The sequence below is a fragment of the Gymnoscopelus microlampas genome, assembly GCF_963454915.1.
Source record: "Gymnoscopelus microlampas genome assembly, chromosome: 10".
Taxonomy (NCBI): Eukaryota; Metazoa; Chordata; class Actinopteri; order Myctophiformes; family Myctophidae; genus Gymnoscopelus; species Gymnoscopelus microlampas.
Window position 1 is genome coordinate 6608357 of NC_139947.1, and position 17955 is coordinate 6626311.

The following is a 17955-nucleotide window of genomic DNA, read 5'->3' on the forward strand; positions in this document are numbered from 1 at the left end:
CAGACATATACAGAAATCTTCATATATGAGCATAAAAGGGACATATTCAGACAGATACAGGGATCTCCATATATGAGCATGAAACGGACACAGACAGACAGATACATAATTCTCCATATATGGGCATTAAATGGACAGACAAACAGACACGTCTAAAGGGTACTTTGACAACAGGTACAACAGGTATTGGGTCCCAGAGACCGGTCTAGTTTGTTGATAACTACAGACCTGCGTGGTCTCAGAGACCGGTAGAGATGGTAGATAACTACAAAACTCGACACTAGAAAAGTGGGCTCCTGAGAGCGCAGATCTCCGCCAGGCCAGGTTGCCTACCTTGGGCTGTGTCAGTGGTGGGGTGTGGACTTTTTTTTCCTGTGCATTGTGTCCACTTGTGGTGTTAGCGGGTCAAATTTGACCCGTGATTTAAATCAGCCCAAAATACTCAATAAATAATTATTTTCATTATTTTTTTTCTCCCACCTCATAGCTGACTGAAAATATTAGGGCTAGGGTTTCATCTTTCAATATATCTCGTTTTCTATTATAAAAATGTTAAAATTCACTCATTAAATTTCCTATAATGAAGGCAATGGATAATGATGTTATCTAGCTATAATATAGAATAATAATTAGAACACACTTCCAAATGTATTTATTTTTTTAAATGCTTGTTTTCGTTTTTTTACTTTAAAAAATGTCAATATTATTAAAAATAGTGACACTAGTGGTGTTAGGGTCCGAAATGACCCGTATACCATAGAAGGTAAAAAGTCATTTATTTTTCATAAACTCAAACTTTATTTTACACCTGATAGCAAATGCTAATTGAGGACAAGTCTCTCTCACTGTCAAACATGTAAACATTGAATATTGACAATTTGGGGGGAATTGAGCCACACTTCTCTGCTGTGTCATTTCGGACCCCAACACCACAATTGTCACTTTTTTTTTTTGAGACCATCAGAGTTAATTAAAATTATGATAAATATTTTTTTTGCGTTGGAAATGGATATTTCTGAGGATATCATGAAGCCTCGTTCCAATAAAGAAATGTAAAGGGTACTTTTTACCTATTTAAACTTGAAAACGGGTCAGAAATGACCCTAACACAATGGAAGGGTTAAAAAAAAAATGAAATAAGCATAAAAACAATGCAAACATTCCAAATATGGAGTCCATGATGTCAGACTGTTGGCAATGGTAACCATAGCAATGTGGACCTCTTTTCTATTTTTATATGAAATAACTTTATGCCACACACTGCTGATTGCTGAGTGTGGCAGGGGCAACATGAAGCCATGTGTCATTAATTAATGGAAATATGAATTTATGATTTCAGTAGTAAGAACTTTTTTATATACACATCCAAAACAAAGGTGCATAGATTGATTCATTTTGAGAATTGCAGGCCTAAATACAGAGAAGCATTACACAAATGGAATACTGTGATTAGGGGTATGTCTAAAGAAATCTCATTTGCAATAAAACTGTACTAGATCTCTCCACACAACCACTGGTTATTGTTTAATAATAGCATCTTAGGCTATGCAGTAACAGCTTATTTGACATAAATGTATGTTGTTTTTCTAAATGAGGGAAAGTAGAGGAGTCCACACTACAAAGGTACCATTTCCGCCTAAACTAAAAGTATGTTTAAAGGACTATATTTCAGTATTTTTTTTTTTTTGTAATTACATTCTGACTCTTTGGTGATGTAGGGTAGACACCTGGTTCATACCTCAGCAAATTTGATGAAGTTAAGAGTGAGCATTCTCAAGTTATAGCATTTTTGGTCACCTTTGCCCTATTCGGATTTGCCTTTTTCAGAGATTGAGGTAGTTCTAAAGAATAGCCCAAAAAACTAATTTTGCCCCAAAATAAAATTTCACAACAATCCATTTCATTAATGGGAGACCCTAAAGATAAGAAAAAACATGGTTGTGGTTTGTTCTAACTCGGGTAGGGGTATCTCAAAAACGAAGGCCTTTTTTGAGGGCTTGCTACAGGACTAATAGTCTGCCTCGAGGGTCTGGGACCAGAGTGAATCCCTCCTTGGCTAGGGGAGATCATTATTAGACTTTGGGTTCAGGCTGAGCTACTCTGCTGCACTTGTAGATCTGCTACTTTTGGCCTACAGTATACCCTGTTTGGCTGCCGCAACATATTTGAGGCTGAGTTTACTTGGTTGAGGCAAGGTTCTGGCAACACCTACCTGTTTACGGCGTCAGCCGGCTTATATGGCAACCGCCTGCCATGGCCATGAAAACCACTCCCTCTAGTCATGTCCTCCAGAGCGGAGGCATGAAATGTTTGTGTGCAGCATGGTGAGCTAAACAAGGTGTGTTTAAAACTGCAACTTGGTCTTATATTGATGCACTGTTAAGTTCCCTTTTTGCAAATGTTATGAGTTTCATTGATGGGTTGTTTATTTGTTTGGTTTCAGTTTGTTCACTGTTTTGTGTTATGTTGGATCCCTGGACTTCATTCACTTCCCTTTGTTTCTCAGTGCAGCCAGAAAGGTGATTTAATTTGCTGTAATTTTCCTTTTTCGGTTAAAGTGCGCTCTCTTTCACCTCGGCGGGGCGCCAAAACCTGTTTTTCAACTGCTGTCCCAGCATCTTTAAACACCTTAGAGCCTGGGGCTTCTTTTTCTTGCGTAGGTACATTTGCAGGTTCTATGGTTTGTGCCTTTTCTTGGGCCTGTACTGGTTCTTTTGGTTTGATAAATTCATGTGGTTCCACTGGTTCCATTTGTGGCTGTTCTGTGGGTTGTGCTGGTTGCTTAGACTGTGCTGGTGGCTTTGTCTTTGACCCTTGTTTAGACATTTTCCATATAACCACACACACTTTACCATACACTTAAACCCATAAATATCACCATAAGCTTAAAACCAGATTAATCCATTTCTGCAGACCTTAAAGTGCAGTTTTTTGCATTTAATTAAACAAACCCATAATGCAATTCAAAGAACCACCATATGTTTCACCAATAATAAACCCGAAAAGTTTGATTCACTCAAATGACTGGTTCAAAGGCATATAAATAATGCGATTTCTTCTCAAATGTCTCTTTAGTCTTTAATGTCTCTTCAAGCACCTTTGATAGCACACGTTCCGTTTGGAACTCTCAAGAGTGTGTACTAACCTGTTGTGCGATGAGTGTTTGTGGTGGCTCACAAGTTCGTGTCACTTTGTTCTATTGGGGGAGTGGGGAAAGGGGGGGGGCATGAAGGAGTGGGCTACTCCAAGCAGCTCCTGTCCGTGCAGCGACGGGATAGCGTTGTTAGAAAGCGGCCGGCCGGCCGCTTGGACCCGTGGCTCGGCTGGGTTGCTGCAGGCTAGAAGACCTCCTCAGCTTGGGATACCCTGGACAGCCATCGTCGTGGTTGCATAAAGTTTTGACTGTCACTCCCTTCGTCAAGAACGAGTCAGTTGTTTCGGTTTACAGAGTTTATTAAAACCCGTCAAAACTGTGAGAAAGAAAAGGTAATAATCAGCATAAAGAATAACAAAACACAACGTGACAAAAAAGGTAAAAAAGGAAAATTACAGCAAATTAAATCACCTTTCTGGCTGCACTGAGAAACAAAGGGAAGTGAATGAAGTCCAGGGATCCAACATAACACAAAACAGTGAACAAACTGAAACCAAACAAATAAACAACCCATCAATGAAACTCATAACATTTGCAAAAAGGGAACTTAACAGTGCATCAATATAAGACCAAGTTGCAGTTTTAAACACACCTTGTTTAGCTCACCATGCTGCACACAAACATTTCATGCCTCCGCTCTGGAGGACATGACTAGAGGGAGTGGTTTTCATGGCCATGGCAGGCGGTTGCCATATAAGCCGGCTGACGCCGTAAACAGGTAGGTGTTGCCAGAACCTTGCCTCAACCAAGTAAACTCAGCCTCAAATATGTTGCGGCAGCCAAACCCTGTATAAATATATGGCAAGACTCATTAAAGTGAATTTTCCATCCTTCCCCCAATTGTCTCTTCTTCACATGCTGCTCATATAACAGCATGCTGTCATGATGATGATATGCTTAATGGCAGTGGTGAGTTGCGAGCTTGTAGATCTGCTATGTTCAATGTATGTGAAATAGGGCGTAAAGCCTGTGTTGTGAGCTTGTAAATTTAACACAATTAAGTAAAAAAAATATATTAAAAAATTAGAGAACTTCTTCCAGCACTGTATATCTCCTAGCAGAGGGAGAAACAGCTAGAAGCAGTTAATATGGCTGTGGGTACAGAAGGTTTGATCAGTAATTCTGACGAAGGCCTATGTGCCTTTTTGTAGACTGCTGCTGCATGCGGATCATCATCATTAAAGACTCCTAAACTTCTTCAGGGAGTGCGGATGTTTCTTCAATGTGTATTATTGTCAAGAATCTGCACCCAGTTTAGTCTCAAGACTACCTCAAAAACTCAAAATAAAAGGCAGGGTAAGTGATATTTTTGGTGAAAACAAAATGTTTTTTATTAAAATGTTAAAGCACTGATAGTAATCATTGCTATAGTGTGTTTGTTCAGTAACAGGTGTCTCCCTGTCTCTCCAGCTCTTTAATAAACAGAATATACATTTTCAGGTGGGTTGCAAATGTTCAGCCAATCAGGAGAGAAGTAACCATTTGCTTAGATTTTATAGTGTTGCCGTTCCAGTTAAAATAAACATTAAAGATGCTTTTCTACAAGCAGAATCTGCAAGCGCTACTTGTTACAAGTTCCTTCACTTGCTGGTGATCCTCTTTGTGTCATCACTTCCAATTTCACTTTCAATGTATATCCTATATCCTGCGTGAGTTCTCTCTCCTTTTTGGATAAAATTGGTATCCCGCCCTAAAAATGTGTTTTCTGTTTATCAAAGAGCTGGAGAGACTGTTATTGTACAGACACCAGACATGAGTCCTATCAGAATATAGAGCCAACACTTGTTATAATAAAACAATATCATTTACCCTACCTCAAGAGCTTAGTAAAAGCAAAATAAAATGCATGCATTGTTTTTTTACAAACTACAGGGCTCATTATAACAACATACTTTTAACATCACCTGTGCTTTATTAATGTTTGTGGAGGTGCTGTTACAGTGAACAGAGTAGGTGCACTACCCCATGATAACATTAGGTGTCACTACAGCATCACCAATGAATGTATTAATGCAAACAATAAGATCCTCAAAACTAGATGCCATGACTTAACGTTGTTGTTAAATAATTGTTCAATTATGATATCACAATATTATAAAAAATGTGATCTATCACAATTGAAAAGGCTGATCTTTTATATTTGATCAAGTATCAAACATAACAGACAGACAGTCTGCATTTCCCAAAAAGATGCATGCATTTAAATCAGTCTAACCAGAAGCAGGGATATAACATATCCCCACCATAAACATGAATGAATCTACTATGCAGATGCATGTTGGTTACATGTCCACATGTGTTAGGTATACACATAACCATTTTGTTTCGATGGATGCTAGGTTTGACGTTTACCTGGAATCCATGTGTGGCAGTTAATTGATTTCTTTGCACTCTATTTACTTGACCGTGTATTAGGTTACTAGGGTTCATGCAACTTACTGAAGTCACTCTGGATATTGAACATCTTGTTGTGGATCATATGAAAATACAGTCAGAGAAGAAAACACAGGGGCAGCCATAGCTGAATGGTTAGTGAACCCGCCTACGGAGCCAGAGGCCCTGGTTGCCCTAGGTTCGATTCCAGGCCAGATCAGCATATGCGTCGATGAAATGAAATGTGTCCCTGAGCAAGACTCTTAACCCCTAATTGCTCACAGGTTCTCATTGGAAACAAGACCGCAAGGACTTTCATGAACGACCTGTTAAAAGGAATTATCCTTATCCCACACATAAACCACAGAGTCTGATCTGAATTAAGAGGATACAGTTTTATTATTACAATAAGGACACAGACGACGTACATGGAAAAATGGTAAAACTAAACCCTCAAATATATCACCCTCCGTCTCAGATCTGTCTCTGATACACTACCGGTACTCTCATACAAAAAATACCCACGTGATCACTCACAAACTATTTCTGCACTGCTAAAACACAGAAAACAGCTGACAGAAACAACTGTTCACTACAGGTTAAAGAGCACAACAAAACCACTCTCAGAATGACACCACACAGAAACACACTAATTAACTTCAGAAATAATATTAAAGTACAAATGATAATTCAATTCGCAAACATTCAGCTATTGGATTTAATCAATCATTTCTGTAACGATCTGCTAATGCCTGGATAGTATTTGTAAATTGGTATTGATAATACAACCAGATTCCACTCGATAAGTACAGTACACTCAGGTAGCAGTTGATGCATAGGGTTTCTCTCATCATCGTTTGTATTGATAATGTTTAAAGAGAACATGTGAGAACTTTCACAAGCACCGTAGCTTGGATTGCTTACAGTACATGATGTTCCTGAGGGAAAAGAAGCTTAAATAAAATCTTACGCATAAATTAGTTGATGATCAATTCATTTATTAACTGCTACTATATGTACTCTTACCATGCGGTACATGAAAACTTAGTCAGGGATGAACTTAAACCTGGTGTTTGCACTTTCTCCATTTACGGTCCGTACATCTATATAAACGCTCAGATTTCAAATTTAAAGCGCTTACTCCAGAGCTACAGTAAGTATATTAATACGGCATCACACTCATTTTAACTCTATCCATTTATATGTTCACTATTCAAAAATAGCACATGTACAAGCTACATACCGGTAAATATCAATTTAGGGGTCCTTGACATGAAAGAGTTTGAGAAACACTAAATAAATGTAAATAAATAAAGAGCACCATAATTAAAGTAAATGTCTGTCCTTTATAGTGAAGTTACAAGTGGTGTTATTAACCACTAAACAGGATAGCATCCCTATTCTGAGACAGTGCAACTGCTTCCCTGGCTAAATGTTTTTGTTTGCTTCTATTGGTGTTATTTAGTTTAGTTTTGTGCCTTATGACACTGTCACACTCCTAAGTTATTTTAAATGTCACACTCTTACCTTATTTTAAATGTTCTCTTTTCAGGGTCCCCACACATTTTTAGCAATGAATTTCCAAAACTTTTCCAAAACCTTTCCAGAATATTTAGCCCAATTTCCAGGCCTATATAACAATCATTCAGCGCAATAATGTGTCTCTTACTCCTATGTACAATGCCCAAAGATAAGCAGTGTAGCAAAATAAATAAATAAAAAACAATAAAAAGTGTTTGGGGGTGGGGCACAGCCGCGAAACCTCGCTCAAATAGAGCCTGCGAGCGAAAATAGGAGGGGTGGACGACGTCGTTGCACGGTTCGTTGTCGCTTGCGGTAGGTCAGGACGGTCTCATTCAAAAACATGTATTTTAATGAGATTTCATCGCCCGCTCGCGTCGCATCACGTCGCGTCACGTCGCATCGCTGGCAGTGCGGATGGGGTGTTACACAGCCTTTTCGGCGAAAAACTACATATGTTACATATTTCGTGTAATGTTATACATGTTTATGAAAAGGTTTTGTATTAAAAAAAATCAATAGCCAAAAACAATGCATAGACAAATATCTTTCCAGGACCCTTGATAGATTCCAGGACCTTTGATGAAGTTTGATCAATTCCAAACCTTTTCCAGTACTGGATTATTATTTTTTTTAATTTCAAAATATTTCCAGGAATTTCATGACCGTGGGGACCCTGTCTTTTTATGTAAATGTTTGTATGTTTTATAAGCGGCAACTTGTTGTAATGCTCCTATCCTGAACAGGGCTCCCTCGTAAAGGATATCTTGTATGTCAACAAGACTTCCTGTATAAATAAAAGGTAGGCCTACCAAAAGAAAAGTCTCTCTGCAGTCTTCAAGCAAAGTTCACAGCAATATAAGAATAACACCGTTTCAGGATTCAACGATGTTTATTAACACCACAAGATAACGTTTGGTACAAAGTCCAAAGTAGTGATACGGTGTAAAAATATGACAATAACGAATAGAAATTAAAAAAACAGCAGATATGAGTGAGTATTTACAGAACAATGACAGTTATCAAAAAGTCTAAAGTATACAGTTTAGCCACTTAACTGATTACCTGCCAAAGACGTATATATACGTCTTTTAATAATCAGCTGTTGTCCGCCAAAGACGTATATATACGTCTTTGAAAAAAGGGGATTTTTTTTTTTCTTTTTTTTTTTTTTAATATATATATATTTTTTTTGAATTGTTTTATAATTTCAACCCTTGTCGAATTACGAACAGATTAGGAGCTAAAAATGTTCGAAGATTTGCTGCTCCATTCACTTCAATGTTAAAATTCAAACGGACAAACAATTCACTTTGTTTTTTGGTTTAAAACTACTGGTTTTGAGCTATATTGAAACATCAAACAACACATGTCAACGAGGTCAAAATGACCTCGTTGACATTTGTGAAACCACACCTGAATCTCATCTGTGATTAGAAACCATCTGGGGATCAATCATACTGGAGGAAAAAAATCTGTGGCTACGCGAACAGGTACCAAAATCATGGCAAAACCCTGGCAGAGGCTACAGACTGTTCTGAAAAAACTCTGGCAGGCATTGTGTTAAACCCCATATTCTCTACCACGCTTCATTGGAGTCAATGAGAGCCATGGTGGACCAGCTTAGAACAAACACTATTTCTGAACGACTGCAACTATTGTGAAATACTCAGCCCAGGAAAATAAAATACATGGTTTTCTGCTGTGTTGCTTTTTGATGTGTACACTGTATACGTTTATTGAGCAATCTAAAGAGCACAAAGTACGTTTCTGAACGTGCCGAAGTATCGCAAGACTGTCCATCATTGACCGCCTGACCACCAAATCTTGCGATACTGCGAAGTCAGAAAAGAGTGTTGCCATGCCAGCTTATTATAAGTGACTTTGGGCTTATTGTTCTGTGAAGTTGCTCGTAAATATTGGTAGTTACGGGTTGAAATATTTTGGCCTCGTTTCTAAAATGTAGCTGCTTATTTAAGTCACAATTTTTTAATTATTTTAACCAGTGGTTCTCAAATATTTTCATGTCATGGAACCCCAAATGAATATGCATTTGTCCCCTAACCCCCATCTGAAAATGTTTTGTGCCAGGCAGCCCTGTACCAGATTTGTGTTAAAATGTTTAAAAAATCTTCCAAATATTTCACATTTTATTTCAAGTTTTTTTGTATACAGATTCAATGTATACATAATATAGGTTTCAATCGCTCATAATGGCCTAATGTCCTAGTTGCTTCTTTTGGGCTTGTTTTGCTAGACCTGGTTGCTTATTTCTCACAAAATCTGGCAACACTGCTAGAAATGATACAAGCCGCTGTTTAGATGCCTCAATAAAATTAAACAGTGTGCACATTGAAAAACAACCTGTGATATGTCTTCTTTTATATTCCTGAACCGATTAACTGATTAAGGACGGAATCGTTCAGAAATAAAATAGTGTTTGTTCACAAGCTGGACCAGCCGGCTGCCATAGACTTCAATGTATGACACCAAACTTCCAGTTCCAGTTTTGGTTCCCATGCGCGTCAATGGCGTCTGCCCGGCCCCATAGGCTGACTGTACCTTCTTCATTATGACCTTGGTTCAAGATGCAGATCGTGTGAAAGTAGACTAGTGACTATTTGACTATGACATGTCCACATTTGGGTCAAGATACAGCAAACACGCACAATCTTGTCGAGCCAAGTACAGTCCTCATCTTCACATGGGAGGCAAAAGCACGCTGGTATGGTGTGACTTAGCATTGTGAACTTGTTGCGTACATTTTCAACAAGCCTCCGCACGGGGATCCTGAGGCGAGCAATCTTCTCGGTCTGTTCCACATCATCCAGATGACATTGTCCTTTTGTGTTAGGGGCTGTCACTTCTGCACACATCATTGCTGCGCTCTCTTTGATGTTAAATCCACGATCCGCAAACACCAAGTCGCCTTTCTGTAGTCTCTGGAGAAGACCACAGGTTAAAGCCACTGTCATGTCATCGACAACCCCTGAGCACCCTTTGGAAACGTAAGTGACGATTCCAAATGGCGCGATGCACATGAGATATTTCTGGGTGTGTGTGTGTGTGTGTGTTGTGAATTGTTGAAATGGCCGAGCTGGTCTCTCGGTAGCAATTTCAAAGCAGTCAATAATAATCGCATAGCGCTTTCCGAGCACCTCCTCAAATTCTCGAGGCATGCTATCGTGAATGAACTTTCTCTCTGCCCAAAACACACAATGTCTAAGCTCTGAAAAAAAAAAGACATCTATGGTGTTTTTGAATGTGATGGCCGCAGTTGTCGGGTCTATGCGGAACATGTGTGCAAGGTGCACGTTTGGCCAGTCCAGCCTCAGTCGCGTGAGAGTTAAGACAAGCTTTTGGAACTTAGACAGCTTTCGGTCAGCCTCTAAGAATTGACCCACTGCTGACAGCACAGTCATCAGCATAGCAAAGGATGGAAGCCCAGTGTAGTACTTAACTCTCTCATCGTTGTCTTTAAAGTACTGCTCATCAAATTGCTTTTGGGAGAGGTTTTTCTTCACCGTCCTGTAATCCTCCAACAAGCGGTTAATGTCCTTACGCCCGAGGCCACATGGATTGCATTCCTGCTCTTCTTCAGGGTTGTGCACCTCTGGCCCTGCCTCAACAACCTCCGAAGCATCATCAGATTCATCACAGGTTGTTGACGGAGGCTGTGGTACGCCTTCATCCGCCTCTGGCCTCTGTGGAGCTGGTTCTGCAGATGCAGTGTTGTTCACTGCCTGCAGTCTCCTTGTGCTCTGGTTAGACCGCTCTGTGTCGCACAGTGATGCCTTAACTTCTGTGTGTCCCAGGTGTAATGTCGGTGACCAGTCAGTGTCACAGTCAAGCATTTCATCAGCTGGTTTGCCTGAAAAGAACACAGATTTGTTTATCGGCAAGGAGGCTCCACTGGACATGAAACCAATAAGGGAGTGCTTTTCAGCACTGCAGTTCTCATTAATGGCCTAGAACAGCGGTTCTCAAAATATGGGCCCAAAGTGGGGTCGCACAGTGGCAACCGAAAAATCAAGAAATTTGAAAAAAAAGTGGGTTTGTCGTGGCGTGAGAGTTGACGTCAAAGACGGCCACTTGACCCCTCAAACACACACTAGGGCTGCACGATATGGACTAAACGTGTTAATCTATATTTTGCTGTTGAAAAAAACATGGGGCACATCGTTCGGTAGGCTACTATGGAATCCTCTCTCTCTCTCTCTCTCTCTCTCTCTCTCTCTCTCTCTCTCTCTCTCTCTCTCTCTCTCTCTCTCTCTCTCTCTCTCTCTCTCTCTCTCTCTCTCTCTCTCTCTCTCTCTCTCTCTCTCTCTCTCTCTCTCTCTCTCTCTCTCTCTCTCTCTCTCTCTCTCTCTCTCTCTCTCTCTCTCGGTCCGCAGCATTTTAAACTGGAATATAGGCTACAAATCAAACCTACCAACCTCAACCAAAGGCACTGACTGGTGTCTAAAAGAAAAACGTATTCACAGGAAAATCGCGCAGCTGACACACACACACACACACGGAAGAGAGGGAGAAACGGAGGGCTGGTTTATTTACTGGCTAAAATAAAGGGATGTTGCTCGCGTTAGTAGTGGACGAGCAGGGGGATTTATATCGCCGATATCGTTGCCTTTTGCGATACTGACATCGCGCACGTTCATACCGCGATAGCGATAACGATATATCGTGCAGCCCTAACACACACACACACACACACACACACACACACACAGAACTGATTTAGCTGTTCATAGACTAAACTAGATAGTTATAATATAGCAGGAATGAAGTTCAATATGTGCGTGTGCCGAGTGGCTTAAAGGAGTTTTTGTAACTCCAAGAGCAAGAGCACAAAATTTGGACCATGGTTCCATTTGTACCCTCTTGGGAGTTAAGGGGATATTTCACTTTCAAAAAAACTTTTGGTAATTTTATCATCTACTCAGGCCTTTGTGAACCCCCCAGACAGTTTTTAAGTTGCTTGATTCATTATTTAGATATTTGATATTCATTTTATCAGACACGCCCCCTTCCTACACAAACCCATTGTAACTTCAAACTCTATTTTAACCATGTTAGATTCATCAAAAACACCCGTCCTTGGTTCTGGAGACTCACCCTGCCCTCCTAATACGTGAGGGGGCCGTGTTTTTCCGATTACTTTTTTCATTTATTTTATTTTATTTTTTTATTGTATTTTATTTTTTTCATTTTCCAAAAAATATATAAAAAATAAATGAAAAAAGAAATTGAAAAAACACGGCCCCCTCGCGTATTAGGAGGGCAGGATGAGTCACCAGAACCAAGGACGGGTGTTTTTGATTAATCTAACATGGTTAATCATTACTGAGCGGAGAGGTCATGCTCACAGAAAACCCAACCAGTTACTAACAGCTGCCGCCCGGGCTGGGATGGAAAAAAGCACACGTTCGGTGACCAAAGATAATATCGAGTGCTGGATTTAAAAGCTCTGGTGGTTCTGGGAACAAACTGTGTTTAACCCATTGAGACCTGAAGCCGATTCTACATGTCTCCTAAATCTCAACAGTTTTCTGAAAAACGTATGTTTCTATATCAGTGGTAGGGTTGGGTACCGAAATACGGTTCCGGTACGGAACCGATAAAGAAATTGTCGGTACCGGGTACCCAAACAAAATATGTAATTTCGGTTCTGCATATCGGTTCCTAGATGCGCTAAAAGCCGTTCAAACAAAGGCGTTAGAAGTCCTACACAAACAGCACAATCTGAGCAAAAATCACAAATCCGGTAAAACACCTATGTATGGAGAAGTATAGATCAGTAGCGTCTCTCCATATGGAAGAGTAGACACTGCTGCTTCTCTACGGGCATTCCTCCCCGCATCGCCCCCCCTCCCCTCACTCACTCACCACCATCTGAACTGAAGTAGTAAGGAAAGGAATAACCTGCCCTGCAAACTTTGTAACCAAGATTTGCTGTTGTCAACTTGAAAACTAGAATCCACATGTCAGAGGGTGTAACGTTAGTTGGAAAACCAGCGCTAGTTAAGAACTCGCGCAGGGCTAAATAATTAACACCAGCTGTGAACGCTTCTGTTTGATTGTGTGTGTGTGTGTGTGTGTGTGTGTGTGTGTGTGTGTGTGTGTGTGTGTGTGTGTGTGTGTGTGTGTGCGTGTGCGCGTGTGTGTGTGTGTGTGTCTTTCAAAAATGAAACTGAAAGTGACTTCTTCAAAAGGAAAGAATGGCAGACCTAATATTATTAATGCATTTTGGCTGTGTGTGCAATAATGCAAATGCAGACATTATAATGCCTTTTGCTAGGCTATTCAATATTTGTTTTAATTTCTTGAATATGGCAGGGTAATGTTTTGAGGCATATTGTATTTTATTACTATACAATAGTAAATCAATAATTCTACACAATAAATAAATGTTTTAAATAACTGATCTCAATATGGACCCATTATAGTTATGATAAGTTTTGCCATAATCATGTAGCTCTACAACAGAGGCACAGCCATGGCAGCAATGGTACAAAAAACTTTAAAAAAAATGTATATATATTTTTTTTTAATTAATAATTTCCGGCTATTCGGTTTCCGGCCAAGTGTTTCCTGTATTCGGTATTAGTTTCGGCCAAGATTTTTTCATTCGGTGCATCTCTATTAAATAAACATTTGACCTCTTATTTTTTTACCATTTTGGAACCGAAATATGGAACCGATAGGAACCGGATCCGATAAGCAGAACCGGAACCGGACTCGTAAAAATCCTAACGATACCCATCCCTAATCAGTGGTGCTCAATCTTTTTCATGTCAAGGACCCCCAAAATTATGTATTTGGCCGCGGACCCCCATCAAAATATTTGATTCCAGGGACCCCCAGAAGCAAAGATTTGAGTTAAAAATGTTCGCTTTAAAAATATATATATTCAAAGATTTGCACACATTTTCACGAATTTTCAAAAATAGCAGATCTACAAGCTCGTAGCGCGCCACTCGGTGCAGCGCTATGAGCTTGTCAGAAAATGACACAGTTCCAGGTCTTAATGGGTTAATAAGCTTGAGTTTACAAATGTGTGCTTTTATTGATTGACTGCAATATTATTCATTCATTTAATTGATGCGGTAGGCCTACAAATCACTGCTGTGATTTCATTTTTGAATAAATATTCATATATGAAAAGGCCAGCAATGTATGCTTTTATTTTAAGATATTCTTTATTTCCACTTTCAGTGTTTCCCCCAGGATGAAGTTGTAACTGTGGAGCCGGGAACGCCTCCCTTTTCATTATTTTTTAATTGAATTACTAAATTATATATTTTTTCTCTCAAAATATGAAGTCAGGTGTCTGAGATTGGCCATTTACAACCATGCACAGCTGAAGTCCTAGTTCATGTCTTTATATCAGCATCACCACCAACCGCTTTCTTTTTCTCCCAAATAAAGTCAGTGGGTCGGTTTCTAAACTTTCTGCAGCTAGCGTTGTTACCCCCGACTCCCAAATCATCGCTCCTCATTGTGGGCTAAATGCGTCCTCTTACGGTTTTTCAGGATCATCCAATCACCTGCCAAGTAGCTTGGGGGGAAAAAACGGACCGCCCCTTCATCGATTGTGCTACTGAGGTGACAGATGGAAGTAGCCTGTGAAACAAATGTGACGCAGGCTTCTTCCATCTGGCAGAGTCAGGTTAAACCACAGGTGCATGTGTTTTGAATAACTTACCAGTGAGAAAATGCCGTGAACAAACAAAATGTTTGGCAACGCTGTTGATGGTGATGTCTGGTTGTTTTACTGCTGATACCCAAGCCATGCGATGCCTCTTTGTTAACTCGGATATCTGTTGTCCATGGTGTTGCCTCCAGGTTGGAATGCTGAAAAATTGCACTCCATTATCGAGCCGTTTGCCTTTCCGGTCGTGAGAATAGTTCTTGCATCCAATAACGCAGCACCGGGTTACCATTGTTGAGTCTGCAAGTAAAAAAAAAAAGCAAATCAATCACTTGAATAAATACCTGACTACTAGGCATGCCAGAAACTGATAATAGTCAAATTCTAATATTCTACAGAATCTACACACACACACACACATATGTAGCCTGGTTCCAGACGAATCTGCCTTTGCAAAATTGCATGCACTTTAGCCCTCGGCAGATTAGGTCTGGCCCCCCTCCATAGAGATTTCAATTCTCTCCCTCCGCAGTTGTGCGGAGCCAACCAGGGCCCAGTATCCAAATGTGGGCGGGCTTATCACCTTATTTGGAGCAATGACGTACAAGGAAGCACTGCTCTGATTGGTTCGTTCAAGGAAGCACTGCTCTGATTGGTTTAGGTCTAACCAATAGAGTCCGTTTGGATCTTTTTGTAACCGCCCCTTGGAAGAAAATCTACCGTTGATAGGGACCAGACTAATATCCACGCAGTGTGTCGTGTGATATTGTCTGGCTACGCGAGGCTAACACATATGTACAGCCTCCTCAGTCCTCTGAGTAAATACGGGTCGATCCATATACACATGTATCCAATCTTTTGAAAAATTAAAAAGTAATCAACAAACTATACAATAAAAACTGGTCAAACAAATTGTCAAATAATATAAGAAAGAGGCAGAAATTGTAAAAATAGCAGATCTACAAGCTCACTTGCGAGGAGTTCTGAGCTTGTAGATCTGCTATTTTCATAATATTTATCTGTGGAACCAAGTCAAATTAAATGTAATGCTTCAATTCCAAGTGTTTGTCAATGCTGGGGGGGGGGGGGGGGGGGTGTTCCCACAGTTCAAATATGATTATTTTGGAGGGGGTCCCCAGTTCAAATTAATATGATTATTGTGGGGGTCACAGCCTGAAAAGGTTGAGAACCACTGCTATAGGTAGACCCAAGTAGTGCAGTTGCAAGGCTCTGAGCACTTCTACTGTACTGCCACAGCTGGTGCAGCAACGTGCTGAAGCTCACTACCAGTGTTGCCATGTCTGCTTATTATAAGCTACTTTGGGCTTGTTTTTCTGTAAAGTTGCTTGTAAATCAAGGAGGAGCAGGCTTAGTAGGAGCAGGCAACTGCTTGGCCTTACATCTACAACTTATCTAACCCCTGCTCACTTTGCTAAGGTGGGATGGCTCAGGGTAGAGGACAGAGTACAGCAACTTGCAATGGGCCTGGTCTACAAGATACACTACACCACAGACACCCATGTACAGTACTGTATGTACCTGTCAAACTACTTCAAAAACGTCAATGACGTCCACATTCACAACACCAGAGGGAGCTCCACAAATCACGTTCAATCCATATTTGACTCAAACAAGGGTCTACATTCGTTCTACTGCTATGCCACAAAAATGTGAAACCCTCCTCTGAGTCCTCTCCTTAAAAACCGCCCTAAAAGAGCACTTACAATCAGAAGAAGTGCAACTACACGGGGAACTGTACTTATGCACACAGCCAGGAAGAGACAGAAATGTGGACGTACATGAAGAACAACGATATTAAATATGCAATTCCGAACTGGCCCCTGTAAAAAGCCAAATATTCCACGATTAAAATTGTCTGTAAGATTTTTTCCCTCATTTGTTTTGAAAATAGCAGATCTACACGCTCACAACGCGTCACATCGCTATGCGTTGGGAACTTGTAGATCAGTCATTTTCAAATCCGTTGCCTAGTCGCTTCTTTTAGGCTTGTTTTCATAGACCTGATTGCTCATTTCTCTCGCAAAATCTGGCAACACTGCCAAGTAAACCCCACGCACTGAATGGAACGTTCTATCCTTAGCAAATATCATTAAAAAAAAAAAAAAATCTCATAGACTGTAGTACTAATAATCACTCAACATTTGGCGCAAAAATATCCTCTTCTCCTCAGTGTTAGTGGACAGCTCGACTGTTTCCCTTTTTAGCTTTAGCTTAGTATTAGCTACTAGCTAGGTTACACTGAAACACACAACTCTTCCGCGTTTCCTCCTCACAGGACTAAACCACACTGATATACAAACCCTGTGGCTCTTAACTGAGATTCAACAGGATTCAATTACAGATTACCCCGTTTATTCTTTAAACACTGACCGTGTACACTTGTTCTGTTTCTCTGAAACGGTGCCGACGTCTCTCTTTTCTCTTCCTGCTTTCAGCTTTCAACCTTTTAGTCCCGCCTCCTCGATTCATCAACAGGTTGGGCTGAATGGGCTCAGGTTGATTGACACATCGATCCCCCAATAGCAATTAAATCCAAAGGAGCTTTATTGGCAGGAGAAAACATATGTTTACATTGCCAAAGCAAGTGTCAAAATCTAACTAGAAAAAGTGCTCCTCGGAGCACAACTCTCCGCTGTTGGGAATGTTGGGAATGTTCTATCTGTATAAGTGTCCTATCCGTCCTGTCTATGTAAGTGTCCTATCCGTCCTGTCTGTGTGTCTCCAGGTTGGAATGCTGAAAATCCGTCCTGTCTGTGTAAGTGTCCTATCCAATTGTTACAGTATCCGCCATTTCTCAACCATTTCGTGATTGTTCCTGTCTTACCTCACTCTTACCAGACTTGTGTTGGGAATGTTGGGAATGTTCTAATTATTATGTTCTAACTGTCCTATCCATCCTGTCTGTATAAGTGTCCGATCCGTCCTGTCTGTATAAGTGTCCTATCCGTCCTGTCTGTATAAGTGTCCTATCCGTCCTGTCTATGTAAGTGTCCTATCCCTCCTGTCTGTGTAAGTGTCCTATCCCTCCTGTCTGTGTAAGTGTCCTATCCGTCCTGTCTGTATACTGTAAGTGTCCTATCCGTCCTGTCTGTGTAAGTGTCATATCCCTCCTGTCTATGTAAGTGTCCTATCCGTCCTGTCTGTGTAAGTGTTCTATCCGTCCTGTCTGTATAAGTGTCCTATCCGTCCTGTCTGTGTACTGTAAGTGTCCTATCCGTCTGTGTAAGTGTCATAT

At 40.5% G+C, this 17955-nt stretch overlaps 1 protein-coding gene across 2 annotated transcripts; it reads right to left on the reverse strand.

Moving 5' to 3' along the window:
• Nucleotides 1-7929: 7929 nt before the first annotated feature.
• LOC311053739 (uncharacterized protein) lies at nt 7930-17160 on the reverse strand. 2 transcript variants are annotated; one of them, XM_084069419.1, is made up of 3 exons: nt 17091-17160; nt 14754-14999; nt 7930-10919 (listed from the first exon to the last, which is right to left on the reverse strand). In XM_084069419.1, exons 2-3 carry the CDS (start codon nt 14989-14991, stop codon nt 9619-9621), a joined length of 1539 nt encoding a protein of 512 aa, XP_083925545.1. In that variant the 5' UTR covers nt 14992-14999; nt 17091-17160; the 3' UTR covers nt 7930-9618. The 2 variants fall into 2 exon arrangements, with proteins under 2 accessions (XP_083925545.1, XP_083925546.1); XM_084069420.1 differs by having other exon boundaries at nt 17067-17138.
• Between the last annotated feature and the right edge of the window lie 795 nt (nt 17161-17955).

Coding starts and splice junctions, on each gene's coding strand:
- LOC311053739 (XM_084069419.1), bottom strand. CDS start 14,991: ATGGTAACCCGGTGCTGCGTTATTGGATGCAAGAACTATTCTCACGAC. Junction 10,920..14,753: donor TTCACGGCATTTTCTCACTG/GTAAGTTATTCA, acceptor TGTTCTTTTCAG/GCAAACCAGCTGATGAAATG.